The 27086-nt window shown below is 42.9% G+C and overlaps 1 protein-coding gene across 6 annotated transcripts in view; it reads left to right on the top strand.

The window, feature by feature from the left end:
- Window positions 1-1969: 1969 nt before the first annotated feature.
- LOC121579802 (nuclear pore complex protein Nup98-Nup96-like) overlaps window positions 1970-27086 on the top strand; it is a 41804-nt gene continuing 16687 nt past the window's right edge. The window contains exons 1-23 of one of the 6 annotated variants that reach the window (XM_045224304.1): window positions 1970-2184; window positions 3452-3558; window positions 3735-3833; window positions 4782-4829; window positions 5396-5578; window positions 6202-6344; window positions 7324-7431; window positions 7591-7777; window positions 7864-8039; window positions 8117-8260; window positions 11465-11600; window positions 18224-18316; window positions 18575-18712; window positions 19273-19594; window positions 19832-19951; window positions 20062-20245; window positions 20411-20603; window positions 20692-20830; window positions 21107-21284; window positions 21384-21539; window positions 23084-23314; window positions 23441-23567; window positions 25809-26062. In XM_045224304.1, the coding sequence (XP_045080239.1) occupies window positions 3480-3558; window positions 3735-3833; window positions 4782-4829; window positions 5396-5578; window positions 6202-6344; window positions 7324-7431; window positions 7591-7777; window positions 7864-8039; window positions 8117-8260; window positions 11465-11600; window positions 18224-18316; window positions 18575-18712; window positions 19273-19594; window positions 19832-19951; window positions 20062-20245; window positions 20411-20603; window positions 20692-20830; window positions 21107-21284; window positions 21384-21539; window positions 23084-23314; window positions 23441-23567; window positions 25809-26062 (3438 nt within the window). In that variant the 5' untranslated portion in view covers window positions 1970-2184; window positions 3452-3479. The remainder of the gene's footprint in view (window positions 2185-3451; window positions 3559-3734; window positions 3834-4781; window positions 4830-5395; window positions 5579-6201; window positions 6345-7323; window positions 7432-7590; window positions 7778-7863; window positions 8040-8116; window positions 8261-11464; window positions 11601-18223; window positions 18317-18574; window positions 18713-19272; window positions 19595-19831; window positions 19952-20061; window positions 20246-20410; window positions 20604-20691; window positions 20831-21106; window positions 21285-21383; window positions 21540-23083; window positions 23315-23440; window positions 23568-25808; window positions 26063-27086) is intronic. The other 5 variants (XM_045224303.1, XM_041894706.2, XM_045224307.1 and 2 more) reach the window with 5 other exon arrangements.

Consider the following 27086-nt stretch of genomic DNA (forward strand, 5'->3'; position numbering starts at 1 on the left):
CCACCAAGGGAGGGAGGTCATATGCCCTCCCTTGATGTACAACAGATAGAAATGACTGATTATGTGATGAAATTGGCGGAATTTTCTGCAGCACTCTCTTCTCAGGTGCAGAAGGCCCAAGAGGGGGAGCTGTCGGGAAGTACGCTGACACTGAAGGTAAAATTGGGAGACTGGGTGAGGGTTAAAGTCCACAAGAGAAAGTGGCTGGAACCCAGGTGGACTGGACCGTACGAAGTGAAGGAGGTTACTTCACACTCAGTCCAGGTCAGAGGTAAATCAGGCGTACCCTGGCACCATCTAACTCATTGCACACCAGCCCCCACTCCTTCTAGATCACTGACAGAAGTCAGAGCTGATTTGAGCAGCCAAAACCAATTTGACACCAAAATGAAGATGAAATAGAATTTGAACAACAGCTTTGATGTATTTAATCGTGCACTAGAGGGGGACTAACATTGTTTAATTAATGTTTTTTACCATTGCATTATGCGTTATCATGTTTTGTTTTAATTCCTACATTATTGTTTTTTCTTTTAAGACTGATTCAACTATGCTTCATGCCAACATAATTAATGGATCACGTCTAGAAGACGTGAAGAGGGGGATTTGTCGTAGTAAATATAAAATGTTATAGCTTGGTCTGACTAAAATGTTGTGCAAGACCCATTTTGTGTTAGGAGCTTGTTTTCAATCAATGCTGTTCCTATGCGAGAACAATGGACAGAGGACCATATCTTGTCAAGGACAACACCCACGCCACAGGCCACAATCACTGATGCTCCCCACGAGTTTCCCTTGAGACATACACACACTCATTCTCATGCCTCACGAGTTCTTTGACACACACCACACAGACATTTCACTCCACTTCTTTCTACTGGTCGGGTGCCAAGGGCAGAGGACTCTGCCGTGCACCAATGGGGCTTCTGCTCTGGACAGAGCAGACCCGCCTCCTACGCCTCGGGAACCAATCAAGGGACTAGAAGAAGGACCCTTTCTCTTATGTTACATTGTATAAAATAATGCTGTAAACTCTGTTTATCCATCCTTCTCAGCTGACACCATTAGCGTGGCATATGATTAGGTCCATGCATGTTAATTAGCAGGATCCCATGCATGTAGCTTGAGCAGTACCAGCTATCTCTGTGTTTAATAAACTGCCTTTTGCTTAAGCAAATTCCTCTCCATCTAGCGTCGTTGGTTTTGTACTTCCTCTCCATATTATGGTTTCACCAACAAGACCACACTATTTACCAGGAGAGTTTTCATCTTGTCATCTCCCGTCTGGATTACTGCAACTCGCTGTTGGCTGGGCTCCCTGCCTGTGCCATTAAACCCCTACAACTCATCCAGAACGCTGCAGCCTGTCAACCTTCCCAAGTTCTCTCACGTCACCCCGCTCCTCCGCACACTCCACTGGCTTCCAGTTGAAGCTCGCATCTGCTACAAGACCATGGTGCTTGCCTACGGAGCTGTGAGGGGAGCGGCACCTCCGTACCTTCAGGCGCTGATCAGTCCCTACACCCAAACGAGGGCATTGCGTTCATCCACCTCTGGCCTGCTGGCCCCCCTACCTCTGTGGAAGCACAGTTCCCGCTCAGCCCAGTCAAAACTGTTCGCTGCTCTGGCACCCCAATGGTGGAACAAGCTCCCTCACGACGCCAGGACAGCGGAGTCACTCACCACCTTCCAGAGACACTTGAAACCCCACCTCTTTAAGGAATACCTGGGATAGGATAAAGTAATCCATCCCCCCCAAAAAGAAAGTGGTTGTCCCACTGGTGTCCCATAAGGTGAATGCACCAATTTGTAAGTCGCTCTGGAGAAGAGCGTCTGCTAAATGATGTAAATGTAAATGTATTTCTTTATTTAAATTTTCATGCAAATATAAGGGAGTTGTACTCCAGTCTAATAGGTGGCGGTAATACAACATATTGGATGCCAACCGCCGTTAATCTAATCGAAGTAGAAGATGTTGAAGCTCATCTACATTTTCAAAACGTGACGCATTTTGGCCTCATTACAGCAGTTTCTCTCGTTGTGCGACGAGATTAGTTACGGAAACTAACATACCTTGTTAGCTATCTAGCTATTCCAGTTTAGAGACTTCGACCTTATTTTCACCCATACTGTGACTGGATCACAAGACACGTAGCTATTGCATCGACCATAATCTTATTTACGGTGAGTTATAACGTTGTCCTTACATCCCTTTTTCAACCAAGTTAGCTAAAGCGTTAGCACAACATCACAATTAGCTAACGTTAGCTAGCTATCTTAGATAGCATTATGCGTTAACTAGCTTGTAACTCTGGCCGGTTTAACGTTAAATGTCTATCTATTTATAATCACCGTTTCAAAACAATCACATGAACGTCTTCATATTGAATTTGGTTGGATATCATTCATGGCAGAGTTGGTTAAGTTAACTAGCCAACGTTACGCGTTAGCAGTGTTGTGGTTCTGACTCACCAGCGACATTTCGGATTTGTACAACTAATGTTATCAGGCTAAACTGGTCATATCTGGTTTGGTCTTGTGCGACGGTGTGTTAGTGTGACTAATAATTTCATTTCATGCAATTTTTTGACAATTGGAGTTGGGTTATTTAGCTAACTGGCTAACGTCGATTGTTACTAATAATATCAGGCTGTTGCTAGTGCGCCAGCTAGGTAGTTTATCTAGCTAACGTTGCCTAACGACGAATGCCAGGAAGGCCACAGCGTAATAACATTCTAATGGCGCCTAACTGGCTTGAAATCTAATCGTTAGCTAGCAAACCGACTGATAGACGCTATGTTACAGATATTTAATGTTAGTTACCTACATTGTTATAAAGCTTTCTAAATGGACTCTTGATCTTGCCTCTGAAAAATATACAAGGGAGACTGACAGATGGTATGCAGTTAACATGTGCGGACGGTGGTTAGTTAACTAGCTAGCTACTAGTAGCTGACGAACGTTAGTTAGTCAGTTACGTTTTCATGACAGGAATTATTCTGTAAATCTCACACCAGAACGAATTAACAACACCGCTTCTCTCAGTTCAAAATAGCAACTAGCTAAAGTGAATCAGTTGTTTTTGTTGTTGTTGGCGAACGTGTCGTAACTGCCATAGAAGACAGGTTAAACACCTGTTGCTGAGCCCGATCAGCTGTCTCGTAACCTGAAGTCCTTAACTAGCCTCTTTTGGAAGCTAAACGTCATTTACACCCTGAAGTAAACAAGTTATTGCATTCTGCCAGAGCCATCTACTGCTTGCATGGCTACGAGAATACCTAAATACAATTTTTTTTACACACCCAAAAATCATACATAGAAGGCAAGCTATATCGAGCTAGATCTTGGTAACTTAAAACATGTATATGATTACTGTAATTGCTCTAACTGTCATTTGTTTGTCAATTCTGGGGATGTCAACTGATGTTTTTCTGTCTGTCATACTGAGCAGACATATGCAGTCCTGCTAGCAGGAGAATATGTTCAACAAGTCGTTTGGGGCTCCCTTTGGGGGAGGGACTGGAGGATTTGGGACTTCATCCACATTTGGGCAACAAAGTAAGTAACAACAGTGGGTGCAAGTGTACAGTTAGCTTTAATGTATGTCCTGACAAGTTGAGTACCCCTATGGTTTCAAGCTTGTCTCATCAATGTCTTCGCCTCGGCATTCACGCTCAAGTCAAGTTAACTTGTTGTGGATTATAAGAGGGGTGGTGTTGACCCTGTGTTTGCAGACACAAGCTTTGGGGCGGCAACAGGTGGCTTCGGAGCCTCAGCGTTTGGGGCGACCAACAACACTGGAGGACTCTTTGGGGCAACGCAGAATAAACCAGGTTTGCCACATCTCCTTGATCCTGACTTTAACACGTTACTCACTCAGTGCCCACCTAGTCCTGGTGAATATTTCAGATTTGCTTCTGCTTGACATCCTGTAGTACAGGGTCCATAGCTGCTTTCCTTTACTGCTTTCCTTTAGACTTTGTTTCATTACAATCTCAGCTGAGGCCCAATAGCAGTGTGGTTTCTGCCACTACATTCTGGGTTTAGGAGCAGGCCAGTGTTCTCCATTGCAGTGGTTTAGGGATTAACGTTGCTGACATCTGAGGGTTTAGGATGATCATGTTCTTCATTTGAATGAAAAGCCACAGAAGAAAGGTGTCTGTGGTATAAGGTATTTTTTTAAATGTTGTGGTTCGAGCCCTGAATGCTGATTGGCTGAAAGCTGTGGTATGAGATTGTATACCACAGGTATGACAAAACATTTCTAATTACGTTTGTAACCAGTTTATAATAGCAATAAGGCACCTTAGGGGGTTTGTGATATATGGCCAATATACCACGGCTAAGGGCGTCGTGCCTAAGAACAGCCCTTAGCCGTGGTATATTGGCCATATACCACACCCCATAGTGCCTTATTGCTTAATTGTATAACCTGCATAACCACAGCAAAGTTACAGATTCCATTGTTACATTTCCCACTGGTGTATTAACAAAATAGTTTCAGGAGGTTTTACATGTGTCGATATGATAGGACTGATAAAGTATGATGTTGGGCATGTTTAAGACTAGCTTTTGTTCTGTCACGTCTACCTGAACAGTGAACCTGCATGATCACACTGCCACTCGCAGTAGCCCGAGAGCTGACTGTGCTCTATACATTTTACCATTATTCAATATACAATGGTGAGTGTTATCTGTGGCCGCCGTGATGCTGCTACTGACATGCGGTGGTTAAATATATGTGTCTAACCCCACCCTGTAATGCTTTACTCTCTCAAAAGTGGTGACAGCCAATCCTCAGCAAATCCACACTGGTGCAGGTAGAGGAGGTAAGCATTGGCTGCCGCGCGCGCACACACAACCAGCTCTTAAACAGGCGGCTGTGCACACATGAAAAGGCAGCGCACCCACAGTTGCTGTTATACTCTTGAAAAGGGGCTTCCGTGCATACAAAGTATATACAATATGTAGTATTTGGTTTGGAGCAAAGCCACAGTCTGTATTCTGCTCTTAAAGGGAGTGTGATCATGTAGACAGGTGGCACTGTTTATGGCCCTGTTGTGTCTTATATGTGAGAGAGTGAGTGGTGTATTTGTGCTGATTGAGAGGAAGAAAAAGGAGGTGTGGAGAGAGGAATGAAGGGCTGCATGTTTTGTGACGACCTCTCCTTGTGATGAATGAAATGATCAGGGCTCCTATAAACTAGTTCAGCTGGACCTAAATGTATGTACTGGCTTAGATCACAGATGCACAACTACAGTTCTAGAGGATCCTCGGTGAACATGAAACCAAGCGATTGGCTCGGGTCCTACAATACTTTAAGTTGAGCACTCCTACAATAAGCCATAGAGACCTGTGTGTGAGCTGGTTTGATGTGGTGTGTGTCCCTCCCCAGGTGGCCTATTTGGTTCCAGTACATTCAGCCAGCCCGTGACGTCATCCACCAGTAGCGGCTTTGGCTTTGGCGCGTCCAGCGGCACGTCCACCAGCCTGTTCGGCAGCACCAACACGGGCGGCGGAGGACTCTTCTCCCAGCAGAGCAATGCCTTCGGAGCCGCCAAACCAGCCTCCTTTGGCAGTCAGTGTCTCTTTTTACTCTCTAGCGTTGATGTCTTTTAAACTGGTTTACCATAGAATTAGAATCAGTAGTAACAACAGGCATTCCCATTCAAATAAATTATCTGTGGCCGGTGGGACAATGGTCATATTAGGTGTTCTATATGGAGTGTAAGCTTAGAGTTCTGTGCCTTTCTCAGAGTTACATGTATGCAATAATGGCAAATAGAACCTGTTTTGGATTTTGATTATTTTGTACTGGCACTCCTATGGCCACTCCAGAGCCTTCTATTTAGCCTACAAAATAGTAGTAAATAGAGGGCTAAGGTCCGTTCTAGTAATTGTGATTCTATGCTGGTGTATAATGAGATCATGATGTGGAATACCGTTCATTTATTTTCTTTTAATATATATATTTTTGGTATTTTTATAGCTAAGCTACTCATGATGATGTATTGCTTGTTTGTGTTTTGCTTTTGAAGCGCATTGAGATTATGAAAATCGATATAGAAATTAAATTAATTATAACATTTCAGAAGGATTTTAGATCACTCATGAGGAGGGGCATGTGTTTTCTTGGTCTGGTCACATCTACATCATCATAGATATCTGTCTAGATCATATATTTTTTCATTTTATTTTCAGCGTTCGGCACGAGCACGGCCAGCAGTGGGGGGCTGTTTGGGACGACCAACTCCAACCCCTTTGGAGGGGCGTCTACCTCCTTGTTCGGAGCATCAGGGTTTACCCAGCAGGCTGCCCAGCCAGGCACCACCGTTAAGTTCAACGTGAGTTTGGCCTGAGTTTGGTGTATGGGGGGGGGGGGGCTCGTGGGCTGCAAGTTTTTGGTTTGATAACAAACAGCCTTGTTTAGTCATGTTACCTGGCAAGCTAACACCCTTGACTATCACACATTTGGATGGCACAGGAAAAAAGGAGAAGGGATAGTACTCAGAGATGCTTCAAAGGTAGGATGCATATGCATCCTAGGCCTATGCGTAGCCTTTTCTATTATACAGTAAAAAGTACAGTGTTTCCCCTATATTAATTTATAGTTGCCGCCACTCCAAAAAATATGATGGTAAAACATTTTCTTTGTTATATATATATTTAATAAGATCATCTTTGAGAACTAACAATCACCAAAATAAATACGGACAGTCAGGGAGAATAAAAAATTCAAAAAATGTCATTTTGTTGTGAGTCACTCAGCTAGCATAAGAATACGTCATAAGCCATGGCAAAATGTGTAGCATTGCATGAAATTAGCTTTAAAACAGCAACAGTCTCTGCGGCCAAGAGGAGGGCCTCTAAAATGTGCTGTCGGAGACCGCTCCGTTGGCCACACCCACTACCACTCGGTATCGTGATACTTGGCCTGGTATTACATCGTTAGTAAAATGTTGGTATTATGACAACCTCATTCTGAAAATAGGCCAAATTAATTGCAGTTTACAGATTTTTGACGTTTCTGTGCACATTTATTTATTCTCACCTTTTTGGACCCTCACTAGTTTTCATCCCTGTGACCTAGGCTAGCCCACTACACCTGGGCCAAACTGCTGTACTAGGACTCTTTGCCATGTGTCGTATACCAAATATTATTTTATCAGGAATGTACTTAATGTTGTATGTCTATGCAACTCTTTACTGTAATCCTAATTCAGAGGTCAGCTTTCTCTGCTATGTGTACGAGTAATCAGTTCATCCTGCTCTAATACAGTAGAGGAGTTTGTATCCCATTGAATGTCCTCTTCTGTTCTCCAGCCTCCAACAGGAAGTGACACCATGGTGAAAGGGGGTGTGACCGCGAGCATCAACACCAAGCACCAGTGCATCACGGCCATGAAGGAGTATGAGAACAAATCACTGGAGGTGGGTCATCATTAGGCATTTACTTTCACCTGGTCACTATCTTTCAGATCAGTGAAAATGGAAGGGAAAGAGATGAGGAGAGGGATCCACTTTAGAGTATTGAGATACAGCCAGCCCTCTCTCACCCCCTCTCTCCTGTGTGGTGTTGTCTCTGTGTAGGAGCTGAGGTTTGAGGACTACCAGGCAGGGAGGAAGGGACCCACTAACCCTATGGCTGCACCAACAGGGGGTCTCTTTGGGACTGCAGCCGCAGCCACCCCCAGTACAGGGGCTACAGGGCTGTTCGGCTCCTCAGCCACCAACACAGGCTTCTCCTTCGGCCAGGCCAAAACCTCCTTCGGAACTAGTAAGTCACACAGGCCCATAGACAGAGCCCTAAAGAAAATATAAATATGTATTATATCGGAATGTTGTAACTCCCTCTGTCCCCAGGTACGGGTGGCTTTGGTACAGCCACAGGCAGTCTGTTTGGGCAGCAGCAGCCCCAGCAGGCCCAGCAGGCAGCCAGCCTGTTCAAGCCCTTCGGCCAGGCCACAACAACCCCCAACACAGGCTTCTCCTTCGGCAACACCAGCACCATGGGCCAGCCCCAACAAACCAGCACCATGGTGAGAGCCCACACGCACATGTTAATACAAGCCTAACATAGTACCATTCCAGTAGAGTAACTTTCTTTCCATCCCAGGGGGGTCTGTTTGGGGCCACGGCAGCGTCCCAGGCAGGGGGGTTGTTTGGAAACACCGCTCAGACCACACCAGCTACGGGCTTTGGGACGGGCACCGGGCTCTTCGGACAAACCAACACTGCTTTCGGCAACGTCGGCACACAGGTATTAATGGACTCAACTGCTCACGCCTTTGCACAGTTTGTATTTGTATTTATTATGGATCCCCATTAGCTGCTGCCAAGGCAGCAGCTACTCTTCCTCGGGTCGAGCAAAATTAAAGCAGTTATACATAAAAATAAAATAAAAACATAACAATACATTCATAACAGATTTCACAGCACACTAAGTGTGTGCCCTCAGGCCCCTACTCCACTACCACATATCTACAACACAAAATCCATGTGTACGTGTGTGTATAGAGCGTATGTTATCGTGTGTGTGTATGCATGTGTCTGTGCCTATGTTTGTGTTGCTTCACAGTCCCCGCTGTTCCATAAGGTGTATTTTAATCAGTTACCTGATGTGGAATAGAGTTCCATGTAGTCATGGCTCTATGTAGTATTGTGCGCCTCCCATAGTCTGTTCTGGACTTGGGGACTGTGAAGAGACCTCTGGTGGCATGTCTTGTGGGTGTCTGAGCTGTGTGCCAGTCGTTCAAACAGACAGCTCGGTGCTTTCAACATGTCAACACCTCTCACAAACACAAGCAGTGATGAAGTCAATCTCTCCTCCGCTTTGAGCCAGGAGAGATTGACATGCACATTATTAATGTTTGCTCTCTGTGTACATCCAAGGGCCAGCCTTGCTGCCCTTATTTGAGCCAATTGCAATTTGTGGCACCTGACCACACGACTGAACAGTAGTCCAGGTGCAATAAAACTAGAGCCTGTAGGACCTGCCTTGTTGATAAAAAGGTAGAGCAGCGCTTTATTATGCACAGACTTCTCCCCATCTTAGCTACTGTTGTATAAATATGTTTTGACCATGACAGTTTACAATCCAGGGTTACTCCAACCGTTTTAGTCACCTCAACTTGCTCATTCTCCACATGTATTTATTACAAGATTCAGTTGAGATTTTGAGTTTATTGAATGATTTGTTCCAAATACAATGCTTTTAGTTTTAGAAATATTTAGGACTAACTTATTCCTTGCCACCCACTCTGAAACTAACTGCAACTCTTTAAGTGTTGCAGTCATTTCAGTCGCTGTAGTAGCTGAGATGTATGGTGTTGAGTCATCCGCATACATAGACACTCTGGCTTTACTCAAAGCCAGTGGCATGTCATTAGTAAAGATTGAAAAAAGTAAAGGGCCTAAACAGCTGCCCTGGGGAATTCTTGATTCTACCTGGATTATGTTGGAGAGGCTTCCATTAAAGAACACCCTCTGTGTTCTGTTAGACCGGTAACTCTGTATCCACAATATAGCAGGTGGAGTAAAGCCATAACACAGGTTTTTCCAACAGCAGACTATGATCGATAATGTCAAAAGCCGCACTGAAGTCTAACAAAACAGCCCCCACAATCTTTTTATCATCAATTTCTCTCAGCCAATCATCAGTCATTTGTGTAAGTGATGTGCTGGTTGAATGTCCTTCTCTATAAGCATGCTGAAAGTTTGTTGTCAATTTGTTTACGTAAAATAGCATTGTATCTGGTCAAACACAATTTTTTCCAATAGTTTACTAAGGGTTGGTAACAGGCTAATTGGTCGGCTATTTTAGGCAGTAAAGGGGGCTTTACTATTCTTAGGTAGCGGAATGACTTTTGCTTCCCTCCAAGCCTTGGGGCACACACATTCTAGTAGGCTTAAATTGAAAATAGGGCAAATAGGAGTGGCAATTTCGTCCGCTATTATCCTCAGTAATGTTCCATCCAAGTTGTCAGACCCCGGTGGCTTGTCATTGTTGATAGACAACAATAATTTTTTCACCTCTTCCACACTCACTTTACGGAATTCAAAATTACAACGTTTGTCTTTCATAATTTGGTCAGATATACTTGGATGTGTACTGTCAGCAATTGTCTGGCATGGCATGCCTAAATTTGCTAATCTTGCCAATGAAAAAATCATTAAAGTAGTTGGCAATATCAGTTGGTTTTGTGATGAATGAGCCATCTGATTCAATGAATGATGGAACTGAGTTTGCCTTTTTTCCCAAAATTTCATTTAACGTGCTCCAAAGCTTTTTACTATCATTCTTTATGTCATTTATCTTTGTCTCATAGTGTAGTTTCTTCTTTTTATTCAGTTTAGTCACATGATTTCTCAATTTGCAATTTGTTTGCCAATCGGTTGTGCAGCCGGACTTATTTGCCATTCCTTTTGCCCTCTCAACCATACCATTTTTCAATTCCTCATCAACACAGGGATTCAACTGTTTTTACAGTCATTTTCTTAATAGGTGCATGCTTATTAGTAACTGGAATAAGACATTTCATAAATGTGTCAAGTGCAGTGTCTGTTTGCTTCTCATTACACACCACGGACCAACATATATTCTTTACATCAACAACATAGGAATCACTACAAAACGTATTGTATGACCTCTTATACACTATATTAGGCCCAACCTTTGGAACTTTGGTTTTCCTAGATATGCCTACTATATTGTTATCACTACATCCAATGGATTTGGATACTGCTTTCAAACAAATCTCTGCAGCATTAGTAAAGATATGATCAATACATGTTGATGATTTAATTTCTGTACTGTTTGTAACTACCTTGGTAGGTTGACTGATAACCTGAACCAGGTTGCAGGCACTGGTTACAGTTTGAAGCTTTCTCTTGAGTGGGCAGCCTGATGAAAGCCAGTCAATATTTAAATCACCCAGAAAGTATACCTCTTGATATCACATACATTATCAAGCATTTCACACATGTTATCCAGATACTGACTGTTAGCACTTGGTGGTCTATAGCAGCTTCCCACCAGAATGGTCTTCAGGTGAGGCAGATGAACCTGTAGCCATATTACTTCAACAGATCCTCTCTAATCTTCACAGGAATGTGGTTCTGAATATAAACAGCAACACCTGCACCATTAGTATTTCTATATTTTCTGTAAATGTTATAACCTCGTATTGCTACCACTGTATCATCAAAAGTATTATCTAAGTGAGTTTCGGAGATAGTCAGAATATGAATGTAATCTGTTACTAGCAAATTATTGATTTCGTGAACCTTGTTTCTTTAGCTACATATGTTAACGTGGGATATTTTGAGCACTTTTCTTCTGGGATGCTTACTTGTTTTTATTGCTTTACTGGGAAGCTTAGCAGCAGTAGATGTGCTTGTGTTTGGGACAGTGTGATGGTTGTATAGTAATTCGGTCTCTGTCTGTCTGTACTCTTGTCCCTAGCAGAGCTTGTTTGGTAATAAGACGGCAGGGTTTGGTGCCACCACCACCAGCGCCCCGTCGTTTGGCACGGGTACTGGCCTCTTCGGCAACAAACCCGCCCTCACTCTCGGAACAGCTACCAACACATCCAACTTTGGTGAGTTGATAATCTGCCCTTATTTGAATGCACCTGTGTGATAAATGCTAGTACATGCTAATAAACCGTCTGTAGGGCTGGGCGGTATACCGTATTAGACTATATACCAATATTGTTGCATGGATCGGTTTGGGTTTTTACCTTCTATAACGGTATTTCAATGTTTGGTTTGTGAAATGTGATCCGCAACTCCGGCACGTGTAATGTCTGTTTTTATAGTTTACTCCGGTTGCTACTTGTCGTCTTTCTCCCTCTCCTCTTGCTGCATGCCGTTTCCCACACCAAGCCCTGCCCCCTGTTAATCAAGGAGTGAGCAGTTGCTCGACCACGGAGTCACGAGCACTTTCTTGCCATTCACTCTGCAGTCTGCATGGTCAGATACAGTGCCGTGAAAAAGTTTTCACCACTTTCTGATTTTCTTTATTTTTTGCATATTTATTTTTATACTGAACGTTATCAGATCTTCAACCAAAACCTAATATTGGATAAAGGGAACCTGAGTTTACAAATAACTATTACAAAAATTGTGAGAGACTGATCAACAACTACAGGAAGCATTTGGTTGCAGCCATTGCAGCTAATGGTGGCACAACCAGTTATTGAGTAAGGGGGCAATTACTTTTTCATACAAGATAATTGAGTGTTGCATAACTTTGTTTATGAAATAAGTATGTAATTGTTATTTGTTCACTCAGGTTCCCTTTATCTGATATTAGGTTTTGGTTGAAGATCTGATAACATTCAGTAACAAAGATATGCATACGTAGAGAAAATTAGAAAGGGGGCAAATACTTTTTACAGCACTGTGGATGCAGAAAGATGTTGGTGACAAAGATGCTGCTTTCTACAAGCGTTCTATAATTCCACTTAGTTTGTAGGGATGGGGATTTGAAATGTTTCAACTGTTCGAGTACTCTCATCATTTTTTTACGATTACTCTACCAAAAAAATTAAAAGATTCTAGAGCACAAATCCTGCACTGGAAAACAATGTGCACATTTACAGTTACTTCAGAAAGTATTCATACCCCTTGACTTATTCCACAATTTGTTGTTACAGCCTGAATTCAAAATGGATTAAAAATATTTTTATCTCACCCATCTACACACACACATAATGACAAAGTGAGAACATGTTTTTAGACATTTATTTTCAAATCTTTTGAAAATGAAATACACATCTAATTTACATAAGTATTTACACCCCTGAGTCAACAATTTGTAGAAGCACCTTTGGCAGCAATTATAGTTTAGTCTTTCTGGGTAAGTCTCTTAGAGCTTTCCACACCTGGATTGTGCAACATTTGCCCATTATTCTTTTCAAAATTCTTCAGGCTCTGTCAAATTGGTTGTTGATCATTGCTAGACAACTATTTTCAGGTCTTGCCGTAGATTTATGTCAAAACAGTAACTCGGCCACTCAGGAACATTCACTGTCTTCTTGGTAAGCAACTCAAGTGTAGATTTGGCCTTGTGTTGTAGGTTATTGTCCTGTTTAAAGGTTAATTCATCTCCCAGTGTGGTGGAAAGCATACGGAACCATGTTTTCCTCTCAGATTTTGCCTGTGCTTAGCTCCATTCTGTTTATTTTTTATGCTGAAAAACTTCCCAGTCCTTAACGATTACAAGCATACCCATAACATGATGCAGCCACCATTATGCTTGAAAATATGGAGAGTGGTACTCAGTAATGTGTTGTATTGGATTTGCCCCAAACAGCACTTTGTATTCAGGATGAAAAGTGAATTGCTTTGTCACATTTTTTTGCAGTATTGCTTTAGTTCCTTGTTACATCAATGCATATTTTGGAATATTTTTATTCTGTACAGGCTTCCTTTTCCCTCTGTCAATTAGGTTAGTATTGTGGAGGAACTACAATGTTGTTGATCCATCCTCAGTTTTTTCTCCTATCACAGCCATTAGACTCTGTAACTGTTTAAAATGTAATGTAAATGTAAATTCACCATTGGCCTCATGGTGAAATCCCTGCTGGTTTTCTTCCTCTCTGACAACTGAGTTAGGAAGGACTCCTATATCTTTGTAGTGACTGGGTGTATTGATACACCATCCAAAGTGTAATTAATAACTTCACCATGCTCAAAGGGATATTCAATGTCTGCCTTTTTTATTTGTACCAATGGGTTCCCTTCTTTGCGAGGCATTGGAAAACCTCCCTGGTCTTTGGTTGAATCTGTGTTTGACATTCACTAATCGACTGAGGGACCTTACAGATAATTGTTTGTGTGGGGTACATAGATGAGGTAGTGTTTAACCATTTCTTAATTACTATTATTGCACACAGTGAGTCCATGCAACTTATTATGTGACTTGTTAAGCATATTTATTTACTCTTTAACTTATTTAGGCTTGACATAACAGCTTTTCATTTTTTATTAATTGGTAATAAAAAATGTAAAACACAATTCCACTTTGACGTTATGGGCTATTGTGTGTAGGCTAGTGACAAACAATCTAAATGTAATCCGTTTTAAATTCAGGCTGTAACACAACAAAATGTGGAAAAAGTCAGTGGGTGTGAATATTTTCTAAAAGCACTGTATTGGTATGCCAACAGTGCGCAACAATGCCTAATTAATCATAACCATTACCGATAACAAATCCTAATGGCTAAATTGCCCCATTTATATATTGTCAATAAAATAAAATAAAGCCATTTTAAATTAATTTATTGAAACCATAATATCAACTGGTTATATTATATCGTGGAACACAATCTTCAAAAAGGCAGTAACCTCAGGAGTGGTGCTTGCTTGTAGAAGCCTGTGGCTGTGCAATGGCATTAGGGTTGGGCGATGTCAACCTTTGTCCTATTGTGACGATCTACCTATAAAACATTGATATACCCCAAAAAATTATTTAAAAGTAATAATATATATTTCATAACCCCACTACGACAGTTTGGCTATAGCGCGAAATCAAATTCAACTGGAGCAATCATGAAGAAATGTGTTGTTGAAAGCCTGGGTAGAGGCTAAGTGCAGGCAATGCCAAATATTTTATTTTATGTTCCTTTCGGGTGAAAGAGCAGAACAGGTGCGTGTCTGTTTCTATCTGTGTGGCAGGCACACGATGGAGCAGTGACTGTCTGAGGAACGGGCTGTCTTACCGTAGTAAGCTCGGTTATAGGCCTACATCATGGTCTGGAAAGACGCAGTCTAAACATACACATTTTAGACATTTAGCAGACGCTCTTATCCAGAGTGACTTACAGTAGTGCGTGCATACGTTCTTCAGAATTGAATAATAATTGCTTTATTTGCCTCAAAATAAATATTGTTTATTCCATCTCTCATCAAGCTGTGATTGAGAATAGCTTAGACTTTCATTGTTATTTTTGAAAGTCACAACAACTTTAGGACAACACCTTTCGTTGGCTAGAGTATTTGAGAATTATACAATGGGAGGGTCTAATCCTGAATGCTGATTGGTTAAAACCGCATTCCAGACGGTGTCTATTCCACAAGTTGCCATCCGCTAAATCTATGACGTTAAAATGCCTATTTACTCTGTTCCATCTGACTGCGCAATCCATTCTCTCATCAGCACAGCCAGGCAATTTATAAACTTGATCTCCACTATAAAAAGCATCTAGACATTGTCTCACATTTCTTTTAGACTAACATTTCGTTTTCAACACCGGAGAATTGTATAAACCTTGCTGTCTGTCTCTCCAACATTTGCAACGTTGTTTCAATATTCAAATTCGATTTCCTGCTGTCCCATAGTAATGAACGTGTCGGGACGAGACAGGCAGCGTTTCTCACCCAGTCATAATCATGAATCAGCTGGCATCAATTTTATGGATATATACAAAAAATGTCAATTGAAAAAAGCTTAAAAAAACTAAACGCAGCTAATTTGAAGTCTTTCCAGCTTCCAGCAGTTTGAAGTGATTGTGTTACTAGCTGCTGTGTTGGCTAGCTCCTCTGAACAACAGTGTCCTGACGAGTGAGCACATTTTCTATGCCAGGTGAAATCGCACCTCATTGGCGATTATGTATCCATAATAAATGTCACTGGAAAACAGTTTATGCAAATGCAGCTACTTTGCTGTTATTCTGGCTGCACTTTTTGACGTGACTAAGTTAGCCGTAGTTAGCTAGCTGGCAAGCAAGGGATAAGAACGTTGCCAGGCAGTATGGCAATGGAACATTTAGAACGAACGGCTGGGTCGCGTCCATAGATATAGAACAAAAAGACTGAACAACAGGGTTGCGTCTCTAGCAACCCTACATTTGTGTCGGGACTATTACTTGTGGAAGGATGAAATGGTATGAATAAATGAATCAATGTTTTTTATGAAGATATGTCAATCATTATTTGAATATGTTTGTCTCTGGCCTAACAACACCCATGCCAATATCCTCCAAACACCGGCTTCGAGGGCATTATAACTTAAATAAGCTACTGTTCATAACTTTAACTAGCCTAAAAGGATAGGAGGATAGGTTATTGGCCACTTGGTTTTCAACCACGCATGGAGGGATTTTCACAGCCCGCAAGGATAATTTCTTTCTTAAGGTTGTCATTAGATGTTTGATATTGTTTGTTCTCTCTCATTATTAGTCCCCTGGCTTCCCTATGTTTTAAGCTATGCAAGTAACCCTTTGAGATGGAACTCCCGATCGTGAGAAAGCCATACATAAAACGCTGAGAGTCATAGCCTATCAAATGGAGAGATAGTCTCCTGAGTGGCGCAGTGGTCTAAGGCACTGCATCGCAGTGCTAGCTGTGCCACTAGAGATCCTGGTTCGAATCCAGGCTCTGTCGCAGCCGGCCGCGACCGGGAGACTCATGGGCGGCGCACAATTGGCCTAGCGTTGTCCAGGGTAGGGGAGGGAATGGCAGGCAGGGATGTAGCTCAGTTGATAGAGCATGGCGTTTGCAACGCCAGGGTTGTGGGTTCGATTCCCACGGGGGACCAGTTTGAGAAAAAAAATATATATATACAAAAAAAATTATAAATATATATATATGTATTCACTAACTGTAAGTCGCTCTGGATAAGAGCGTCTGCTAAATGACTAAAATGTAAATGTAATAACGGAATATAGGCAAGTTATTTTTTGTTTTACCGCTAGACACAAGATACGGTAGGTAAGGAGTATATGTTATATAAAAACAATAGGTGTATGCTATAGCCTAATGCCTATGCATCCAACAGAGAGAATGAGAGAAACAATTTCTGACTGGATATTTTACACTGCTTTGGTGGAATTCTGCACTCTGTCTCTGGCCTGCATTCCGCTCTTGTGAATCTATCAAGCAGTTTATTTATTTATTTTAAATTTTGTGTGCATATTTTCAGTGTGGAACCTATCTATGTTTATGGGGTTATAGCCTAGGCTAACCAATTCTAAATGGCACTAGCAGTTCGCAAAGTAGCCTAAATGGAAAAAAGACAGGATGCAATTATTCTAAAACTGCAGCTAGTTGTTGGAACACATACAGGATTTCCCTACTTCAATCAACCATTCCATTTTGAATTTGTGATAAAACTCACGCCATTTGGCAAGGAATGTAGCTTCTGTATCCTGTCAGTTAGATACGTTTTTATAGGCATTTATTTCTGTAGCCCTAACAGGAGCTTGTGGGGAGCGATCAGAATGCAATTGAGTGAGAAGAACTGTGATGCTTGGCTTGGTTTCTTTTTTGTTTCGCCCCTTAAATGAACATGTACAAATGGAACACTAGAGTCAAAGCAAGTTTGTATTTTCTTAGCAAGTTCTGGCCCAAATAAATCGTGTTGGCCACTAATTGCTAGTTAGCTGGCTACATTTGTCCACGCAAATGTAGCCAGCTAATACAGCCTGGTACCAGTACTGGTGTAGGCCTTGATGAGCATGTTTGTGCAACGGTATCTTCTAAATCAGAGAGGAATCGGCGAAGCTTGCATTCGAAATCACATGCTAACACACGCACTCTACACACACACTTTAATATTGTTATTTTGTATTGTAAATATGTTATGGTAGAGTAGTGTGTAATATGGTATTGTTTTATTGTATGTAAGCGTAGCTGCTGCCTTGGCAACCGCTATTGGAGATCCGTAATAAATACAAATGTTACACGAGGTAAGAAAATGTAATATAATATAACACTGACCAACACTTTGGTTCCTACCCTGTCAATAATTCCTCTCTGGCTTATTCATTCGTTGTCATGTTAAACAACAATGTATTCAAGGTGCTGCCCACTATATTCCAACTATAGAGTTCCATGATTCCAACAGTTCACCAATTTACTATGCCTAAATGCTTTGCACATATCATGTTGCTCTGCGTGGCAGTGTGGAAAAGATAACAAAAATGCAAAAATGGATGAAAATGCCACCATTTTTTTTGAAGTTCAATTGAAGTGTATAAAACAAGCAGAATGGAGAAAGACCCATTAAAATCACTTCTAATTTATGTTGCCACCCAATGGTCATGAACTACTCATAAAGCATATTTAGAACTTTTATTGTAAAAAAATATAAGATCCCATTATACTGTAAAAACATATTACAAATATTGTGATATGATATTTTGGCCATATCGCCTAGCCCTACTTATAGATGATAGTATTGGCTATGTCAGTGACCATGTTCTGTGTTGTGTGAAGGTTTTGGACCCACCGCTGCTGGCGGAAGCCTCTTTGGGAACAAGACGGCAGCAGGAGGACTAGGGTCCGGGCTGGGAGCCGGCTTTGGAGCAGGTATGAACAGAACGGATGACACTTCCAGAGCACAATAGGCCTGGCATACATTTGATAGTGAAATGTAATGTTAACATCTTCTCATGTATCGTATGGAAGATAATAAATAAACCACAAATGCATCAAATATCCATCATTTTAAAAAAAATAGCAAAAACAAAGACCTGCCTTTTTGGGTGTGTTTTATCTAAATCTTTATGATGTCAGTCATTAGTCTGTGTGTGTTTCTCTGAGTGTGTGTTCTGTGTTTGTCAACAGTAGGCACTGGGCCGATGTCTCTGTTTGGGAATAACAAGACGCTGGGTTCCACTCTGGGAACAATGGGAGGGTTTGGAGTGCAGGGATTCAGCACAGGAACCAACACTCTAGGCTTCGGAGCGCCACAACAGCCCGTCGGTAAATACCACTTCTGTCTACCACCTATCACCACCTCTCTCTGTCCAGTCTGAAGCTGAATGTGATAACACATCCCTCGCCCTTTTCTCTAGTACAGTGTTATTCAAATGTTTTCAGCGGGGACCCTATTTTCTTCCCAATAATTTATTGCGACGCCACCACACCCCAAATCTAATGACACAACCTTAAAATCAGTACATTTTTACATCAACAAATAAGCTTAAATTCATTGCATTTTTTAAATCTCTTATCAAAATGAAAAGAAACCAATTAATACATTTACTCAATAAAATGTTATCTTTTCAAATTATCTTTCTCAAAAACGTTTGTATATTGTCCCACACAATAATCTGTACTCTTAATTTCCCCACTGCAGTTTCCCTGCGTGCCCTACTTTGAATACCTCTGCTCTAGTACCTAGTCGTATTACTCTTTCAGTGTACTGAAGAAACTGTCTGGATAAAATTACACAATGTGGTGTGAACTTCCCATAGCCATTGAAGGCTCGATGAATCTATAATCCTAATTCTTACGCCTCTTTCATTTCTCTCTCTTCTCAGCGCTGATGGACCCTAACGCGGTGGCGGCCCAGCAGGCAGTGCTGCAGCAGCAGATCAATGCTCTGGCCTACTCCCCCTTCGGAGACTCCCCCCTCTTCAGAAACCCCCTCTCTGACCCCAAGAAGAAGGAGGAGCGTCTGAAGCCCACCAATCCGGCGGCCCAGAAGGCGTTGACCACGCCAACTCACTACAAGCTGACACCGCGGCCTGCGACACGTGTGCGGCCCAAAGCTCTGACATCATCGGGCTCCTCCAAGTCCCAGCTGTTTGATGGGTTGGATGATGACGAGCCTTCTCTCACCAACGGAGCCTTCATTCCCAGGTAGGTGTCCGTCTGGAAATTTGCTTCTAACTAGTTCACATGTTTCGGTTTCCACTGATTTACTGAATTTTTGTTAGCGGATACTACAACTTGGTTTTCTGTGGTTTTCAATAGCTTTTCACCTCTTGTATGTAACGTCTTGTATGAGGTGCATCTATATGCTTTTGTCTGTCTGCTGACCGTGATGTTGGTGTATGGTATCTGATCTGTGTGTTTTTCTGTGGTGTTATATACCAGGAAGAGCATCAAGAAGCTGGTGCTGAAGAACCTGAATGGCAGCAGCCTGTACAGCAGCCCAATCAACAGAGACTCCGACGACCTGTCCTCTCCACCAGAGTACCCCCTCAACGGACTCGGGTCAGAAACTCACACACACTCCGTTAACATCAATCAAATCAAATAAATCAAATATTTATCTATGGGGTGTTGGTTGCTGACCATGTCTCTCTCCCGTCTCTCCCCTACAGTGCCAGTGTGGACGAGGATGATGATGTGAGGGAGGTGGTGGAGGGAGGAGCCGAGGACCACCTGGAGATCAACAAGTTCTACACCAATCCCATAGCCAAGCCCATCCCCCAGCCCAGCCTGCAGGACACCATCTCAGAGCTCAACGCCCATAGGGTGGGGGCTAGGGGCAGGAACGGGCTGGAGGTGAGCTGATAGTGAAAAGGAGTAGACAGACAGTGAATATGGTTGTCTCAAATGACACCTGATTCCTCATAAAGGGCACATCTTTTTTAGTCACGCTCCTCAGATAGTGCACTACTTTAGAGATTTTTGACATGACTGTTCTGAACCTGCCTCCTCTGATTTCAGGTGAGCAGCGAGGACATATCGCTGGGAGATGACTCCATACAGGAGGAGCGAGAGGAAGAGGTGCCCCCCCACCCTGCAGGTATCGTTCTGGGCCGTGTGGGCTACTACACAATCCCCGCCATGGACGAGCTGGCCAAAATGGTGGACGAAAACGGAGTGTGTGTTGTGGAGAACTTCACCGTGGGCAGAAAAGGTAAAAGACTCTTGATTGGTCGGGTGGGCACCGCTCTTTAAAACAATTGGTTGGTAGCTCACTGCTCTGCTCTCTGATTGGCTCTCAGGTTACGGCTCAGTGTTCTTCCATGGTGAGGTGAACGTGACGGGGCTGAACCTGGATGAGATTGTTCACTTCAGACGTAAAGAGGTCATAGTCTACCTCGACGACAAGAACAAGCCCGCTGAGGGGGAGGGGCTCAACAGGTCAGTGACAGGATGGGACAGGGAGACACAGCTGCACCGGGACAGGGAAACGTTCTCCCTTTCACACTGGGGACAATGTTGTTATCAGTTTCCTTGTAATGCCATCATCACAGATGTAATAAACTGATTTGACATATTCTGATAGTGATCACAGCTGAGGCATAACTCAAGTTAATATTATCCTTATTTCCTCTTCCTTTCTCTCATCCTTTACCTCTACTCTTTACTTCCCCATGTTCTTTTATCTCTTTCTCCCTCACTCCTCCCCTCTCCTAGGCGAGCAGAGGTGACTCTGGATGGGGTGTGGCCTAATGATAAGACCACTTGTACTCAGATAAAGAGCCCTGAGCGTCTGTCTGAGATTAACTACGAGGGCCGCCTGGAGAACGCCTCACGCAAACAGGGCGCCCGCTTCCTCGAGTACCGCCCCGAGACCGGCTCCTGGGTGTTTGAGGTAAGCATGCCTAGACACACACACACACACACACACACACCTTCTGTGTGTATCTATTTCTCCCTTCCATGTCTAACTCCCCTCTCCCTGTGTCTGCAGGTGGCCCATTTCTCTAAGTACGGCCTGCACGACTCTGACGAGGATGAGGACGTCCCTCTCAAAGTGGACCCCAAGAAGCTGAAGACTGCCACAACACTTCCACCAGGGCTGCAGCAGCTGCCTACCTTCCAGCAGCAGGAGGCGCCACAAGCTCAGGTAGACGGCGCAGCACAGCACGCCCACCCACCCACACTGACAGTCAGACTCGCTGTTTTCTACATCACCTGGATGGCCTTAGTCAATATACAACCTAAATATACACGATGATCTGAACAGAAGCAGTGTTTCCTTTCCACTACCATTACTACCACATACAGTGTGTGAGGCCTTCTGCCTAGATCTCTGCTGTTTCCCCACTCCTATTATGGGTTGTAATTCAATAGGTTTCTATGAAAATGGTTTTAAGTTTGGTAGCCCAGGGTGATGGTCTTGGTGGTCTCTGCACCCCCAAATAAGGCTATTAAACATCGATCTGACATCACATGATCAGATGGGAAACATCCACATGTTCTATATATCAGTGGTGTGGGGAGATATGGGTTCTCCTATCCGCCCAGGTTCACCGGTACCTGAGGTGCCACAACGTACCAATCACTTGGATTGCGCAAGTCTGTCAGTCCTGCTTAGTGGTTACGTTCTGTCCCTCGCAACCAATTAAGAATGAGCACCTTCATCTGTGCTCTAAATCTTAACTGTCCTGAGCTTAACATCAGCCTGGATCCGTAGCAATGGCATGAAGTAATCAGTGGATTGAAAATAAGATGTTTTAAGGGCTGAGTGTTGAATGAGGTTTTTAGATCAAAATAAATCAAACTGATTAAGGAAATGTTTGACGTGACGTCTAACTCTGAAGTAGAGTTTGTGAGATTCCTTAAATGAAATCTGTATTGTAACATTTTAGTTTTATTTGCAGACTGTTTGTCCCATCTGCTAGGTGTTTAAAGTCAAATACAATGTACAAATGGTTTAATACTGATTATGGTAACTTCAGAAAACATCACATTACCATGGTTGTACCTAATAAAAAGCCAGTATTTATGCAGAGATGTTAAACATGACAATTTCTGTTCACAGAATATATTTTTGATTCATAGTTGCTTTTGTTTATCTTTTTCAAACAAGCTTTTAAAAATTGACGAAAGATGAGTGATGTGCGATAACCTGCAGTTCTTGGGCAACTCTGCCAGTCCTGCAGAATATATTCAGGGTTAGGTCTTCTGTCTGGTTGAGGGTTTAAGAAACTCAACAACTACTCTTGGGGTATTATTGAGTCACCCTACGACTTCTCTTATTATGTAAAACCTGCTCCTATATACATCTGTGATATCTTGTATCTGATAATGTTATGAAATAAACTGATTAAAGATAACACATTTTTCTGGTATGTCAGACTTGTTTATGTAGAGAAGAAAAGCATGTTTATTGAGAGTGATGTCCACCATATGTGGTCTTCTTGTCCACACACCTGTACCATCTGCTCTGACCAGTGGAGCTCACTGTCCTGGAACCAACTGCTCTGAATACAGATACTGACATTTTACATTTTACTTACTTACATAATCTGATTACGCTAAACTGATTTTGTGTGTGTGTTTCTTCTTGGGGTGTGTGTGTGTGTGTGTGTGTGTGTGTGTGTTTCTTCTTGGTGTGTTTCACTGCTGTGTGTGTTTGGCGGCACTTTCCCTGCTGTGTGTGTCCAGTCCACAGCAGTGCTGGAGCTGCTGAATCGTGTGTCGGAGGTGGACAGTGATATGGCTGACATTACCCAGGATGCCCCAGGCGAGAGCATTTTGGGGGGTGAGGAAGGGGAGAGTGTCATGGGGGAGGAGAAGGGAAGTCGGCTGGGGACTGTGACCCCTGTGGAACACGACTCTGTCTCAGCGTCCAGTCAGATCGCCTCCTCGCTGGGGATCAACCCTCACACACTACAGGTAGCATACTACTGTACACCCTCACACTCCACCTGTTTAAGGATAATGGTGTGGGTGGGTGGTGTGTTTTCCCTCACTCACATCATGAAGGTAGAGTGTTTGTGATGTGTGTTTCTCTTTTCTCAGATCATGAAGGCATCCCTGTTTGCTGAGGATGATGATGATATGTTCCAGGAGCAGGGAGGGATGAAAAGTTCTCTAGACGTGACCTCTCCTCACATCCACCTGCCTGGCACGCAGGGCAGGCCCTCCAGTAAGTGTCACACACAGCCCAAACACTCTGATTTATACCCTCACAAACAGTCACCCAACAACAAATAATAACAAGATAACTAATAATGTAAGCATACTGTGTCCATAATAAGTATATAGGTTGTAGGTTGGGAGCTTTTGTGAAAGAGCACAGTTAGAAAGATATGGCATATAGAAGCAAACCGGATGGACATAATGAAAATGATTGGAGAGGTTGAGAGTAGAAGAAGTTCAGGAGAAAAAACTAACAAAATATAATTATTGTAAAATTGACTGTGTCCATAAAATGTAGAAACTAAGTATAAACTGGAAGTAGAGGCCTAAGCATTGTTGTTCACTAGTTTACTCTAAGTAGGGAAAGGGTGGCGGGTTTGGAAAGTAATAAAGGGGAATATATATATATATATATATATATATTATTTTTTTAAGGATGTGTATGTGTGTGTGTGTATACAGTGAGGGGAAAAAAGTATTTGCTGATTTTGTACATTTGCCCACTGACAAAGACATGATCAGTCTATAATTTTAATGGTAGGTTTGTTTGAACAGTGAGAGACATAATAACAACAAAAAAATCCAGAAAAACGCATGTAAAAAATGTTATAAATTGATTTGCATTTTAATGAGGGAAATAAGTATTTGACCCCCTCTCAATCAGAAAGATTTCTGGCTCCCAGGTGTCTTTTTATACAGGTAACGAGCTGAGATTAGGAGCACACTCTTAAAGGGAGTGCTCCTAATCTCAGTTTGTTACCTGTATAAAAGACACCTGTCAACAGAAGCAAGCAATCAATCAATCAGATTCCAAACTCTCCACCATGGCCAAGACCAAAGAGCTCTTCAAGGATGTCAGGGACAAGATTGTAGACCTACACAAGGCTGGAATGGGCTACAAGACCATTGCCAAGCAGCTTGGTGAGAAGGTGACAACAGTTGGTGCGATTATTCACAAATGGAAGAAACACAAAAGAACTGTCAATCTCCCTCGGCCTGGGGCTCCATGCAAGATCTCACCTCGTGGAGTTGCAATGATCATGAGAACGGTGAGGAATCAGCCCAGAACTACATGGGAGGATCTTGTCAATGATCTCAAGGCAGCTGGGACAATAGTCACCAAGAAAACAATTGGTAACACACTACGCCGTGAAGGACTGAAATCATGCAGCACCCGCAAGGTGGGGACTGCTCAAGAAAGCACATATACAGGGCCGTCTGAAGTTTGCCAATGAACATCTGAATGATTCAGAGGAGAACTGGGTGAAAGTGTTGTGGTCAGATGAGACCAAAATGGAGCTCTTTGGCATCAACTCAACTCGCTGTGTTTGGAGGAGGAGGAATGCTGCCTATGACCCCAAGAACACCATCCCCATCGTCAAACATGGAGGTGGAAACATTATGCTTTGGCAGTGTTTTTCTGCTCAGGGGACAGGACAACTTCACCGCATCAAAGGGACGATGGACGGGCCATGTACTGTCAAATCTTGGGTGAGAACCTCCTTCCCTCAGCCAGGGCATTGAAAATGGGTCGTGGATGGGTATTCCAGCATGACAATGACCCAAAACACACGGCCAAGGCAACAAAGGAGTGGCTCAAGAAGAAGCACATTAAGGTCCTGGAGTGGCCTAGCCAAAATCTGTGGAGGGAGCTGAAGGTTTGAGTTGCCAAACGTCAGCCTCGAAACCTTAATGACTTGGAGAAGATCTGCAAAGAGGAGTGGGACAAAATCCCTCCTGAGATGTGTGCAAACCTGGTGGCCAAATACAAGAAACGTCTGACCTCTGTGATTGCCAACAAGGGTTTTGCCACCAAGTACTAAGTCATGTTTTGCAGAGGGGTCAAATACTTATTTCCCTCATTAAAATACAAATCAATTTATAACATTTTTGACATGTGTTTTTCTGGATTTTTTGTCAGTGGGCAAACGTACAAAATCAGCAGGGGATCAAATACTTTATATATATATTACAATCTTTATATATAGTTACAATCTATCTGCAATATTAAGCTGATCTACCCCCAAAAATGTCAGCCATCCTTCACTTACAGACCCTAACATATCTAATATGTTAATATAGCAGTCCTTTTGCATGAAGCTTTACTATTAGATGAATTAAAGGTGGTTTACTTAGATAGTGTGGACTGTCTTTCAGTTTGATTTTGCTCATTGAGCTCTCTTTCCCCTCTCTTCCCTCTCTTTCCCCTCTTTCCTGTCTCTCCCTTGCTCTCTCTCTCTCTCTCCAGTTGGTGGTCTCCTGCAGACTCGTTTCAGCGGTACAGGTCTCTTCTTTCAGCACCATGACGTGCCCTTCGGTGGGGGCCTTCCCGGGAGGCAGTCCATGTCTCGGGCGTCGCCGGCGGTGCCTGATCCCTCGCGGGTCTCCCCCTGGCCCTCCTTCCTGTTGCCGGCCCCAACGGCCGAGGCCACTGTACGGACGGTGGGGGCTCGACGCCTGGGGGGACCTGTGGACCTAGAGAACTCAGTCACACTGGGGAAGGTATTGATAGATATACAGTGGGGGAAAAAAGTATTTAGTCAGCCACCAATTGTGCAAGTTCTACCACTTAAAAAGATGAGAGAGGCCTGTAATTTTCATCATAGGTACATGTCAACTATGACAGACAAATTGAGAAAAAAAATCCAGAAAATCACATTGTAGGATTTTTTATGAATTGATTTGCAAATTATGGTGGAAAATAAGTATTTGGTCACCTACAAACAAGCAAGATTTCTGGCTCTCACAGACCTGTAACTTCTTCTTTAAGAGGCTCCTCTGTCCTCCACTCGTTACCTGTATTAATGGCACCTGTTTGAACTTGTTATCAGTATAAAAGACACCTGTCCACAACCTCAAACAGTCACACTCCAAACTCCACTATGGCCAAGACCAAAGAGCTGTCAAAGGACACCAGAAACAAAATTGTAGACCTGCACCAGGCTGGGAAGACTGAATCTGCAATAGGTAAGCAGCTTGGTTTGAAGAAATCAACTGTGGGAGCAATTATTAGGAAATGGAAGACATACAAGACCACTGATAATCTCCCTCGATCTGGGGTTCCACGCAAGATCTCACCCCGTGGGGTCAAAATGATCACAAGAACGGTGAACAAAAATCCCAGAACCACACGGGGGGACCTAGTGAATGACCTGCAGAGAGCTGGGACCAAAGTAACAAAGCCTACCATCAGTAACACACTACGCCGCCAGGGACTCAAATCCTGCAGTGCCAGACGGGTCCCCCTGCTTAAGCCAGTACATGTCCAGGCCCGTCTGAAGTTTGCTAGAGTGCATTTGGATGATCCAGAAGAGGATTGGGAGAATGTCATATGGTCAGATGAAACCAAAATAGAACTTTTTGGTAAAAACTCAACTCCGTCGTGTTTGGAGGACAAAGAATGCTGAGTTGCATCCAAAGAACACCATACCTACTGTGAAGCATGGGGGTGGAAACATCATGCTTTGGGGCTGTTTTTCTGCAAAGGGACCAGGACGACTGATCCGTGTAAAGGAAAGAATGAATG

Source organism: Coregonus clupeaformis, chromosome 13, assembly GCF_020615455.1.
Source record: "Coregonus clupeaformis isolate EN_2021a chromosome 13, ASM2061545v1, whole genome shotgun sequence".
NCBI classification, from domain to species: Eukaryota; Metazoa; Chordata; class Actinopteri; order Salmoniformes; family Salmonidae; genus Coregonus; species Coregonus clupeaformis.